The sequence below is a fragment of the Fringilla coelebs genome (genome assembly GCF_963513975.1).
Source record: "Fringilla coelebs genome assembly, chromosome: 15".
Taxonomy (NCBI): domain Eukaryota; kingdom Metazoa; phylum Chordata; class Aves; order Passeriformes; family Fringillidae; genus Fringilla; species Fringilla coelebs.
In genome coordinates this window covers 18,434,836-18,447,997 of record NC_140041.1, presented here as the reverse complement: position 1 = coordinate 18,447,997, position 13,162 = coordinate 18,434,836, and the positions used below count along the sequence as shown (strand labels likewise).

General features: G+C 54.0%; 1 protein-coding gene across 1 annotated transcript in view; it reads right to left on the bottom strand.

Moving 5' to 3' along the window:
• The window catches only part of KCTD16 (potassium channel tetramerization domain containing 16), a gene marked incomplete at both ends in the record, with an annotated part of 51,380 nt that extends 40,736 nt beyond the window's left edge, over positions 1–10,644 (bottom strand). Inside the window, one exon of the mRNA XM_084215712.1 lies at positions 9,813–10,644. Within this exon, the coding sequence (XP_084071838.1) occupies positions 9,813–10,644 (832 nt within the window). The remainder of the gene's footprint in view (positions 1–9,812) is intronic.
• Positions 10,645–13,162: the final 2,518 nt, after the last annotated feature.

The window sequence follows — 13,162 nt, the reverse complement described above, 5'->3', positions numbered from 1 at the left end:
AGGTACAAGTCAAGTATTTTGAAGATTTAGAAATGGAAATAAGATAGAGCAGGGTTTGATCCTCCCCACCAGTGACCTCCACTAGATTTGGGACCTGGGCTCTCCCCAGCCCTGGAGATGTCACTGAGTTGTGAAAATCCTTCCCACACACCAAACTTAAAGGAACTGTTCAATCCCTTTGCACGAAATGGCACCTCTTGACTTCTGCCTTCACCTACAGGACTCTAGAGCAGCAGATTCTTTAATCAAGTCTTTACCAGTGAAAGCATTTTTTATCAGCACCCTTATTTAAATATTCTTTGTCTAGGCAAGGGAAGGCATAGAAGGTTTCTGTCTGCAGCCTCTGCTCTGAGGGAAGGGAATGATTTAATCCTCACGTAATACAAGTGCATTGACTTGAGAGAATAGAGGGATTGTTCTCCTGAATGCTCACAAATTAATGAAATCAAGAATACCTGGAAACTGCTCTTCTCCCAGCTAGAAAGGAGAGGTTTTGCATCCTGGTAATTGTAGCTCTGCCAGGGAGAGCGAAGCCACCCATGGGCTGCACGTGGGCTGGGTTAAACAGCACCCAGGGGAATTCCTCAGGCCCTGGGGACAACACCTCTCTCTCTAGGAGGCTGTGGCTCAAGAGGTGATGGCAGGACAGAGACAAAGTCACCGTGTGCAGTGCTGGCAGGAGGGCTCAGCCAGAGCACTGGGGTTGGAGCAGGGCCAGCGCAGTGCCCGTCCCTGTGCTGGCAATGCTGGGGCACCTCCAGGGCTGGGGCAGCTCTGGAGAGCCCTGAGGGGCTGGAGCATGTCCAGGGCAGGAACAGAGCTGGGCAGGGGCTGGAGAATCCCTGAGGAGCTGGGAAGGGGCTGGAAAATCCCTGAGGAGCTGGGCAGGGGCTCAGCCTGGAGCAGAGGAGGCTCAGGGGGCCCTTGTGGCTCTGCACAGCTCCTGCCAGGAGGGGACAGCCGGGGGGTCGGGCTGTGCTCCAGGGAACAGGGACAGGAGCAGAGGGAACGGCCCCAGGCTGGGCCAGGGCAGGCTCAGGGTGGGCACAGCAGGAATTTCCCCAAGGAAAGGGAGCTCAGGCACTGGAACTGCCCAGGGAGGGTTGGATCCCCATCCCTGGAGTGTCCAAGGAAGGGCTGGAGGTGGCACTCGGGGCTCTGGGCTGGGGACAAGGTGGGGATGGGGCACAGCTGGGACTGGATGGGCTGGGAGGGCTTTTCCAGCCTCATGGATCCCGGGATTCTGGGACTCTGTGACAGCATGTCACGGCCAAACTCCTGAGACAGAAGGAAGTTTTCCAAGAAGTTTTCAGCAACATTTTCCTGACAGTGACCTCTCAAGCAAGCCCAGCTGCTCTTAAGCAAAGCACATTAGAATTTTCCCTGTGTCACAGTGAGAGATTCACCATGGCAGCCTTTCCAATTAGCCAGCCCCCACGGGAGCACGCACTGCCGGGGCAGAGCTGCACAAAGGCTGGGCCAGCTCTGCACTGGGGGAGCTGCTGCAGCTCTGCTGGACTCAGCACAGCTCCTGCCATTAACCTGAGCTCCTCAGAGCTGCTCTTCTGACTCTAAAAAAACATCAACAAGTAAGGGCATCAATAATATAATAAATGGCATTATTTATGCATAAAAATTTTGTTACCACTGACCACCGCTGGACCATTAATTCAGAAAAAGAATTCCCTCTGCAATTCCACAGGAGGACAATGGTCATTTATTTTCCCCACAATTATGGTGAAACGTCAAACCAAAGGAAAAAGCACCAGGCAGCCTCTTGAGACCCAGTTCCCTGCACTGACTGCTCCTGATGGTCAGGAGAGAAAACCAAAGAAAACCAAAGCCAACATACTTTTAGAACAAGCAGTAACTCCTCAAATTCCTTGTTATTGATTTTGACACACTAGAACAAGGGGGTTTGAGATCTTCAGTGTTTCCCCTACACTCACCTGCCACATGACAGCGCACTGAGGCAATGACACCATGAGAGTGAATTCTGTTCCAGCTGTCTATGAAAGCCCCATCATGGGTCCTGCTGGCAGATTTAGTGTAAGTGGTGGTCAAAAATTCCATTTTTATAGGAGCATCAGAGGGCAGATTTGCAATAAGCCATGTCCACCTCCCAGCCTCGGGATCAGCCTCCGAGATCCTTCTGGGACCAGAGCTGGACCTGCCCACGCCAGGGAAAGCTCTGACCTGAGAGAAATCCAGTGACATTCCCTTTGCAGGAGCACAAACACTTTCCCAAGCTCTCTGGTGGTGTGGTCTTTCCTCACTCAAGCTTTGCTTGGAGTTTTTTGCTTTGGAAATATTTAAAGTGCAAAATTCAGTCAAAATCAGCATGTTCCACTGGGTTCTATTTCAGCCTGATTTAATTCCACTGTAAAAATACACTCTGATTCAGATTGATGGAAATTCAATCTGAAGTCCTGAAATGAGTCTCCTCCAAAATATGCAGACAGAAATTTTCTCTCTAAATTTGACTTTGAGGCCCTGGCCAAGCCTGAGGCCAGGAGGGCAGTGCTGGGTCTGTTCCCAGCTGCAGCCCCTGCTCAGATCCAGGGTGGGAGCATCCCTCAGGCTGCTGCTCCCCCCAGACTGTTCTAGGAACACTCCCCAGAGCCCAGGATCATTCTCCTCCTTGGGTTTGTGTTTGGGGATGTTGTGCTCACTTCCCAACACCACGGCTCACTTCCCAACACCACGGCAGCAGGATTTCCAGGATGGATTGGAAACCAGGATGGCCACGGTTCTCCTCACTTGGTTTCTGGTAGAGGAATTTTTTAGCTGCCCTAACAGCTAATCAATGAGCTCCTGGAAATCGTTAATCATGTCGTTAGGAGAGTCAGAGGCAGTGCAGGGAAATTCATAACACAAGTGATGTATGAGCAGTCCTGGATGGGAAGGACATGAGTGAGAGTCGATAGAGAGGGGTCACCAGGGCACCCTCCAATGGACCAATTTACATTTGTGGGCATTTCAACTCAGCTGGACCAGCCACTGAAATGCAAAACAATTCTAACAGCTCCAGACTTCTCGCTCTCCTTCAAACACTATTAGACAGCTGACTTAGCAAGCTGCTTTGGGGAAACCAAGGGAAACAGCCCAGCCAGGGCTCTGCTGGGCATTCTCTACCTCATTTACGCAGCCCCTGCTAGCAGAGATAAAGCCAAGGGACAATCACTCCAAGGGACATTTGCTCCAGAAGCCATAGAAGCACGGAACCATTGAATGGGGTGGGTTGGAAGCCCTGTCACTCCATGCCCTGGTAAACAGTCCCTCTGTGTAAGCCCAGAGTGGCTGGCAAGGCTCAGTCAGGTCCATGAGCCTGGGACCACGCCAGGCTGCTGCACTGAGCCAGGGAGGGACACATCACCTGAGCACTGAGCTCTTGCACCACACCTGAGTGCTCAGAGCAGCCCTGGATGAAGCCAGGGGCATTCCTTGCGTTCAGCACCCCCCAGACCATCCCCACAGCACCCTCCCTCACCGAGCACATCTGCAGCTTCAGTCCTCTGCTCCTGAAGCACTGGGAGCAGCATTAGGAGCCCTGATAATGGCAGCAATGTTTGAGTGTATTCCAGAATTAACTTGAGTACATCTGAAAGTAGCAGGGGAATCACTGTCACAGGATTCCTGGCTCTGGCCAGCTCAGGCAGCATTACAGCTCAGTGACAATTGAAGTGACTCCACCAAGCCTAAAGCACTTTAGTCTGTTTTCTTGCTTCATAAAAAATACAATTTTGAGCAAGGAAGCTCAAAGAAAAAAGGGTTCTTCTTTCTGTGTGCAAAGTCGTAATTTAGATTTTGCTTTGTGTCTCCATATTTATTGTACGTTAGCCTTGAACTTGAAAAGCCGAAAAAGAAAAGAGGAGAAACTGAGAAAATATTGTGGTAACAAAATTAAACAAATCCAGGATGGCTGGACAGAAAAAACCCAACCTGCTGCAAGGCAGTGTTTGTCTGTGTGCACAATATGTTGCGGGTATTTATTGAACGGCAAACGTCGGGTTGTGTTTTCTCATTTGCACTCCTTCACTCTTGCTGGTTCTGTTTTCCTGAGACCCACAGCTAGGTTTCAGCGGGCTCTGGAGGAGGCCAGACCTCAGCAGGCTGAAGGAGCTGCAGAAAGGGGCTGCTGGGAGCCGCTCTCAGCCCTGCCCAGGGTGATGGGTCACCCCAGCCAGGAGTGCCCTCCCGGGCAGCAGGGCAGGCATTCCCCGTGCCCACTGCCCTCCCTGGCACACACCTCTGCTTCCAGCACAGCAAACCCTGCCCCGCTCCCTAACGGGGCTGCAGACCTCGTGTGCTGCTCCTGGCACATGGCCAGCTCCAGGCTGCACTTTCAAATACATGGATTTTTCTTTTTTCCCCCCTAAATGCCAGTTCTCCTTGGTTAATCTGTTAGTCATTATGGTCTTTTTCTGGATCACAGAGCAGCAGCAGCAGCAGCACTGCAAGTGCCAGGGGAGGCTGTGCCTCCCTCCCTCCCGCTGCCCTGTGGCAGCGCTGGTGGCTGGGCCCAGTGAAGATGTGCCCACAGCTGTGCCCACGGCCAGGCCCTGGCCCCACGGGGGTGTTTGCAGTGCCCCTGGCACACTGCCCTCCTGGCAGCTTGGGAAGGGAGGGAAAACAAAAACTGCAGGCCACAACCTGTTCAAAACATCTGCAGGCAGGGCTGATTTATCTCCTCAGCCGCAAAGCCCCTTCCTTCCCCCAGTCACAGGACAGAGGGACAGAGGGACAGAGGGACAGAGGGACAAGGCTCCTCCTTGGCAGCAGCCTGCCTGGCTGCTGTGCAGCTGCTGGGACAGGGGTTGCTGCCATGCCCAGGAGGTGCTTGGGGCAGGGGACAGATGTGGACAGAAACAGGGCAGTCCACAAGGGTCACACCCAAGGGTCAGGGTAACCCTGGCCAAAGGGCCAGTGAGTGCTGGGCAGACAGGCCAGAGCCAAAGCCATCCTTGCTGCCTCCTCAACATCACTGTCTGCAGATTGTCAGAACAAACTCCGAGCCCTAAATCCAACCAACTCTTTTGTCAAGCTTTGCTTTGCTTACTCACTGAGCAGCAGATTCTTGGCCTAATCTGACAATCAGATTTGACACAACTGGTTTCCAATAAATAACGGCATTTCTCATCTATGGAATAACTCTAATCAGCTCTGCAGGTTTTTCAGTCTGCCCTGACAAATTGGGAGAGCAAAAAACTTGGAGGAAGGTCCTTCAGCCATGAAGAGACTGACAGACCTGGCTGGCTGCAGCCCCACCACCTGCAGATGATCATCCTGGTGAGAGGGTTTGCTTTGGCAAGAGGAACCAGAGGCATCAATGATGACAATAATTACCTGGAAACAGAAACATCTCCTGTCAGCAGGGAAGAAGCCTGCATTATTCATTGGATTAGACTTCATTTTGCTCACTTTGGGGTCATTTTGATCTTCACTGATTTAAAACCAGACAGAAGCAGCTCCTGGATCATGTGGCAGTACTGGTTTAAAGAGAACTGGGTGATGTTCCTCTCCCACATCTTGCCCGTTTGACAGCACAGCTGTGGGTGTCACCGTGCAAAGGCTGCTCCGTTTTGTGAGTCAAATTTCTGCCACACAATGAATTTATGAGTCAGTGGTAGGCACATCAGTATGGGATCCTTTAGCTCAGTCACACATGCACAGTGACAGGCCCCAGCTGGCTGCAGCAATCCCAAATGGATCCTCTTGTAAAACAGACACCAGGATTATCCCAGGGAGCAGTGCCCAAAGGACAGGCATCAGGAATATCGCCTGACATTTCTGCTTCCTCCTGCACGTCCCCACCTAAGACGATTCATCTGTTTATGCCAGGACATTCTGCAGCCTGCTTCACAAACATCTCTGCCCATCAGCCCCCTGCCAGCAGCTGCAAGGCACACCTGGCCAGCTCCTGCCCAGAGCAAGGGGGGCCCCAGCATCCCCACGGTCCCGGAGCGAGCGGAGCCAGCACAGGGCCTGCAGGAGCATCCTTCATCTATTCTTGGCTTTCAGAGCTACAGCACCAGCAACGTCTCACCTTTTCCTCTGCACATCTGCAGGTGCCTGGGCTGCTCCCTGTGTGCAGCTGGGCAGGGGCCAGTGCAAGGAAAGGCTCCACCAAATCAGAACAACCGTCCTCTCAGCCCGTCTTAGAGAGAGAAGGGGCATGGCTCCAGGCTGTTGGGGCAATAGCCATGTGAGACGGGGCTGACAGGCAGTTTTATGCCATGCCATGCCATGCCATGCCATGCCGTCCCTGGCTGTGTCCCTGAGGTCCCAGCTGCCCCAAGGCACACACATCCTGCTGTGTCACAGCACTGCTGGCAGGAGCTCAGGCCTTGTCCCTTCCCACCCTGCTGCTCTGCTCTCCTGGCAGTGCCAGCAGCCACAGGCAGGGTGTCACCCCCAGTGTGACAGAGCTGTGGGACTGGAAGGAGCAGAATGCTGGTTTGTGGGTTGTGGTGGAGAGGAGCACGGTGCTGCCACAGCCCAGGAATGGGGCCAGGCTATGGAGGGCTGAGCCAGCCCGGTGCTGTCACAGCTCCCGCCCCCAACACCACTGTCACCAGGGGTTCGAGTGCACACTTTCAGTTCATCACATTACAAAAGCTGAAAACAGGGGAAAATGAAGACCCAAGCAGAGGCTGTTCACCCTCTTCAAAAATGAGAGACTTTGGAGATGAAGTTTTACTTTAAGATCGTTAAAGCAATAGTGGGGGGGGGGGGGGGGGGGGGGAGAACCCACAAAATGGTTCTGGTCAGAAATCCAGCCATAGCCACTAGAAAATTTAAGGAAATATCTTTGCTATAGGAGAAACCAGAGGGAAAGGAAATGCATGGGCAGCCCCTCAGCTCTCAGCCCCTCCCCTCCTGCGAGCAGGAGCCTGGCAGTGCCCCGTGCCCACCCCGTGCCACCCCACAGGAGCTGTGTGTCACAGAACTGCTCGGCGGTGGCTCTGCTGGCCCAGCCCAGCCCGTCTCCAAGCCCTGCAGTGCCTCGGCCCATTGGGGGCTGGCTGGAGCCTGGCAGTGCCCCTGTTGTGCCCCCGTCCCGGGCTCTCCTCAGCAAACAGCTCAGGGCTGGCAGTGCCAGGCTCACCCTGCAGGGTGGTTTGGGAAAGCCTCCCCCACGGGGAGCTCTCTCTCCCACACCCCTAACAGCACGGCCTGGGCCCGTGGGACCCAGGGCCATGCAATATTGATGGTGCATTTCTTCCCAGCATGCGCTGTACCCATGTGAGAGCTGCTCAGCTCACACCCCCTCCACTCCATCTCAGCCACTTTCAGATGGATTTGAACATGAAAAATGCTCTTTTTCTTTGTGCCAACTGCAGGCATTTTCCTTCTCAGTGCTATTTGGAGCATACAATGTGTTTGGTGTATTGAAACACCATTCCTCCCTGTATTCTTGCTCCTCTGGAGCTAATCATCCATTTCCAGCTGAGAATATTTCCTCCAACAGGCCTTTGGCAGGAGTTCCTGAGCAGCCCTGCAAAGACCACCTCTGCCTCTGCCTCCCAGCTGTGTTAGACTCCTCCAGGTTCAGGCCCATTAACCTGCTCACAGCAGCTTGATGATTAATGCTTACATAGACACAGCTGGCAGCATCTAAAGAAGTAATTATGGCTAAGCAGCTGCAGAGGAGATGCCGTGTTCCACTGCAAAGCCAGATGTCAGTTTTATTGGTCCTCAAACTTTCAGATGAAAGGGCTTTGGGACAATGGGAATGGAATCATTTCAGGAGATTTGGAGAGGGAGCTCCTTTGCTCCAGGTGGAGCCTGCTGTCAGGTGCATCAGCTGCAGCCAGCCCTGAGTGTGGGGCCAGGGAAGATCCACAGCCAGAACTCCATGGCAGCAGAACCAGCACCAGGCAGAACTGAACCACTTGGGCTGGGACAAGAAAGGGTCATCTGGCACCACAGCCATGGCTTTGGCTTTTACCTGGGGAAGGACACTGAAAATCCACCTCTGAAACTGCATCAGTGTCAAAACCCCACAAAACCCATCAGAGCCAAATCCAAAGCCTGCTGAACGGAATAGGAATCTTTCCAGGAACTTCAATTGGATTCAACTGATGAGAGAAGATTTTGTGACACCTGCTATGGACTTTCATTCTCTAAAATTTCTACAGTACCTCTCCTCTTCGTCCCTACCCTGGCTGAAGTGATGTGGGAGCAGTGTGCAATCCTTTAAGGTAAAAATTTCAGAAATATGAAAATCAGGAGTCTGTTCTGCTAATTCAGGGAAAGCCTATGTTCATCCTCTCTTCAATTAGCAGAGATCATTGTGCCTTTAAAGAACTTATATTTTTTCCCTATTTCAAATATAAACACCAGCACAATTTTTCTAATCCATTCCTTTACCTACATTAATTCTCCTCCTAGAACTTGTACAAGACACTGTAATTTCTAAGAAGCTTCTTAATAACACAAATCATCTATCCCGGTTGGAATATAAGCGGATCCATGACCTTAGGACTATTTTGCTGAGAAATCCAGCTAGAAAACTAATTTTAAGTAAATCTACAGATGTCAAAAACCCAGATGGTTTTTCAGGATGCTAACTTAAGCTTCATTGCATAAGCAGATTAGGGCTGCCTGTTGAGCCCCACACAAGAGTAGATGGCACTGAATCCATGGAATTACACCCAAACTGTTCACTTCCTGATGCATCCTCCATCGAAAACTTTTGTCAGCTCCCCACAGCAGGACCCTGCTCACTGTGAGCACCACACCCAGGGTGGCAGCTCTGCATTCTCCCTCTCTCTGTCCCTCTATCCCTCTACCCCTCTGTCCCTCTATCCCTGTGTCCCTCTCTCTATCCCTGTGTCCCTCTATCCCTGTGTCCCTCAGTTCCTCTACCTCTCTATCCCTCTATCCCTCTGTCCCTCTATCTCAAGGCCACCTGCCAAAGCAGCAGCTGGATACACTGATGGATGCAACTGTTCCATCCTTCATCCTCCTCAAATGAAAATGGAGGCAAAGAGCTTCATGAACCTCTCAAACGTGTCGGCACAGCAGATGTGGAATGATTTTCTGGTACAACCTCACGGGATCCAAATTAGCCCGGTGTTACCATTGGTAACCAGGCTGTACCTGGCTATCAGCTGAAGTTAATGAGCCCCTGAGCACTCCAGCTCAGGGCAGCAGCAGCAGCGTGGCTCCGGGGTGGCTGCGGGGAGCAGGGCACACGCTGCTCCTGGAGAGGACACTCGCTTTTCCACGGCCGTGTTGTGTAACAAGGCCCAGCCCCTGCCCCTCTCTGCTCCGAGCCCTCATTCCAGAGCACAGCAGCTGCTCTGAGAGGGCCCCGCTGAAATGCGGCCAGAGGGATGGAATTGTGTTTTCCCCTCCCTGCGTGGAAGCGTGTCAGGGCGGCTGACAGATGGCTCGGCTGCCTGCGCCTGATGATTATCAAACCCCTATTACCTTTGCAAAGTGAATCCCGGTCAAAGGTTTTCTGTAATGTATTTCGCGGTGTTTGCACCCTTGGTTTGTGTCCCACACGGCCCGGGAAGCGCGCGAGGCACTCGGGCGCTGCTTTACAGTGCCAGAGGCACCGCGTCCTCCGGGCACAGGCACGGCGCTTTCGGCAGTCTGTGCTGCCACCTAGCCAGGCCCGGCCCGCCGAGCTCAGCCCCGCTTCACCTGCACAGCCCGCACGGAAAGGTGTCCCCCGGATCTGAGCACTGCCCGCGCCTGGGCGGACACGGGCACCGGCGCTCCCCGCGCTGCGGGAACGCTCGCTCGGCGGCACGGCAGCCGGAGCTCGGCGCTGCTCTCCCCCCGCGGCTGGTACTTACGGTAGAAGACATATTCAGTGTAGCTGGACCAGACCTTGTCGTCCGTGTACTGGTTGACAAAGGAAGCCGTCACCGAGGAGTTACAGGCCACCATGTGGAATCCGCACTCGGACAACATGTCAAAAGCCCTCTCCAGGTGCTTGAACTTGAGATAAAACCTGGAGGTGTACCTTTCTGGAGCCCTGTCCGGGTCTCTGCTTTCATTCAAACTTTCTCCAAAAACCTCTTTGACCAAAGAAATCCTTCCACAAACCAAAATCCTTGGGACCCTCCTGAATTTGGCATCTGCTTGGCTCTCCCTGCCAATGGTGCACGAGCCACGGTAGCCGATGGTGATGAATCCCCACTTGCGGTCTGGCGGCAGGAGCGACGAGGTGGGGCAAATTCTGGTGTCACTGCCCTGGGACACCTCTTCGTAGTCGCTGTGGCAATAATCATCAGGGCTTTGCTTGGTGTCATCGGGAGTCAGGAGCTTGACCAGGTCTGGGAGCTGGAAGTATTCAGCCTCCCTCCTGAGCCTTCCCTTCTCTGGGAAGTGGTCAGGCAGAACCACTTGCTTGTCCCTGAGATAGTCCAGAATATAGCGGAACAGGAAACCATCTCTGTCGATGAAGAATCTTCCCTTGGAGTCCTTGGCCAGATCGTTGGCTGTGTCTCTCTTTGGGGTGAACATTTTCCAGAGCAGGGAGTGAGGGGTGCCAACCAAGGTGGAATGGCGAGTGAAGTAAACCTGGCCGCCCACATTGAGCTCCACCACCTCGGGGAAGGAGTGCAGCCCTGACCCCTGCTCCCGAGTAGGAAGGTAAGTCCTGCAATTGCCACTTAGAGCCATTGTAGTTTAAACTGGAAATCAGCAGCACGGAGAAGCAGGACTATCAATCACATCAGAGGGTAGAATAAAGCTCCCAACATTCAGAAGAAACAAGGGGAAAACAAGAAGTGAGAAAATAAAAATAGCTAAAAGAATTGTTTAAAAGAAAAATTTGAATTGTCCATGAGTGACAGTGTGGCAGAAGCGGTTTATACACTGAGCCACGGAGGCTGGAGGCTGAAGAGCAATCGCCTCATGACATGCAATCACATCATCAGATCTTCCAACAAAGCCATCAAAATCAAGGTCAAGCCAAGCCTATGGTCATTCACAGGTCTGTGAAAAGGGAAAACAAAACAAGGCACAAATTACTCTTCTAAGCATCACAGCTCCTGCAACAGAGAAAAGCAGAGCAGTTTGTAGAGCCAAGCTAAATCTGCTAAATAAGTCTCTTTTTTTGGGCAAGTTCTACGCTTCTATTTCACAAGTATTCATCAATGGAAGAGCTACATATGACTCCACTGTTTAAAAGAAACTGCATACTTCATCTTTAAAGAAACATCTAAATTAGACATGCACATGAGGGAACAAGAACGGGGAGTCTTACCTTGGTAACAATTAATGCATAGCTCTTGTAAAGAAAACCAAAATGTCAAGACACTCAGAACACACATACAGGCACACAGGGTCCGGGTAGTGTGAATCCGATCCCAGCAAGGGACAGCAAAGGCAAGAGAAGTGCTCTTAGCAGCATCCACGGAGGTCTCTAGTGTTAAATCGAGTCACAGGGAAGTTAACCGTGGCGGGTGACGAGGAAACCAGTACATACAGCACGGCGGAAGAAAATAAATAAATAAATAAACAAACAAATAAATAAAATAATTCCCGAGTGGATGCGCTGGGCTGGGGGAGCGGGAGGGCAGCGGGGGTGCGTCCGCCGGCCCCGATGACTTGCAGAAAGCCCACAGCCTGCGCTAGGCACTGCCGGGCTCCGGCGGCTCCCGCGGCGGCAGCGCGGCCGGCGGCTCCCCCATGGCCCGCCGGGACCGCGGGCACCGCCGGGGCCGCCCCGCGCTGGCTCCGCTCCGCCCCGCCGTGCGCTCCGGGCTCCGCTCAGCGGCGCGGGGTCGGCAGCGCGGAGGGCGATGCCGATTGCATCATCTTAAAGGAGTCGGGCCGGGATGGGCGCCGCGTCCCGCGCCGGCACCGGCACCGGGCAGCGCCGCGAGCGGGCGGCGCCGGGCAGCGCCGGGCACGGGCGCGGGCGGGCACGGCAGGGCGCGCACAGCCCGGCCAGCACCGCGGACAGCGGCAGCACCGCGGACAGCGGCAGCACCGCGGACAGCGGCGGTCCCCGCCCGGCCGGGGCCGGGCAGCGCTGCCGCCCGCTGCTCGCCGCCCGAACTGCGGTGCAGTCCCTCCCGCTCCGTCCCCTCGGCGGGCAGCGCCCGTCCCCTGCCCGCCCGCAACGTGCCTGTCCCGGCTCCGCGGGGTCCCCGCTGGCGATGCGGGCGGGCGGCGCGGGGGCTCCGGGTGACCAAGCCGCGGCTGCCGGGCAGGACCGGGACTCGCTCCCGCTGCCGCCGCTCCTCCCGGAGCCGGCAGGGAGGGGAACTGCCGCGGGGCGCGGGAGGGAGGAGGAGGGACCGGGGGCGGCTCCGGCGGTGCGGAGGGCCCGCTTTCCTTGTGGGTCTCTAACGGGGAGAGACGCGGGCGCGCCGGCACCGCCACCTCGTGTCCGTCCCCGCTGCTCGGCCCGGGCGCTGCGGGCACGGAGAGAGGAGCCGGCATCCCGGCGGCAGGCGAAACTCAGCGGAGGAGCTGCGGGGGCGGCTCCCCGGAGCACCCCACACTGCCGGCATCCGCGGGAACGGGGCAGCACAGCCCCGTACCAGCTCACACCATTTCTGGGCAAAAATACTCTTCTCGGAATGATAACATATGAGAAAGGAAAGCCTTTTACCCAACCATTGACTAAAAGCTTTAGAGTGAAGTCTCTCTGTTATGGAGTCACCATGCAGGGGTAGATTTTGCTGACGGCACCTAGTCCACAGATTCACAGAATATTCTGAGTTGGAAGGGTCAAGGATCATGGAGTTCAGCTCTTAAGTAAATCCACCTGGGATTGAATCCACAACCTTGGCGTATTAGCACCAGCTGAGGCTGCAGATGAGCATGGCCACAATTTTAAAACATGGTTGTAATTTAAAACAAAATAGCCAAAAAGAATAATTTTCAAGGCTAAGACAGAAAATCATTACTTGTGTACCTACAGATTTTTCAAATTAAATCTGAGAGCTGAACAGTTAATCAAACCTTGATTTTTACCTTCATTCATTCATTCTGAAGCAACTGCTGCACTCCTGAACAGAGTCTGTCTCTCAGTTCAGGATCCTTATTTTCAAACCAGCAGAATCTGGTGCCACTACAGGGTGTGCTGGTTGTGCCTCAGAAGAGCCCAAGTCCTGTGTCCTGCCCTTGTGGCTCTGCAGAGCAGCTGAAGCAGTGCAGGTCAAGTGCTCCATAACCCCTGCACAGA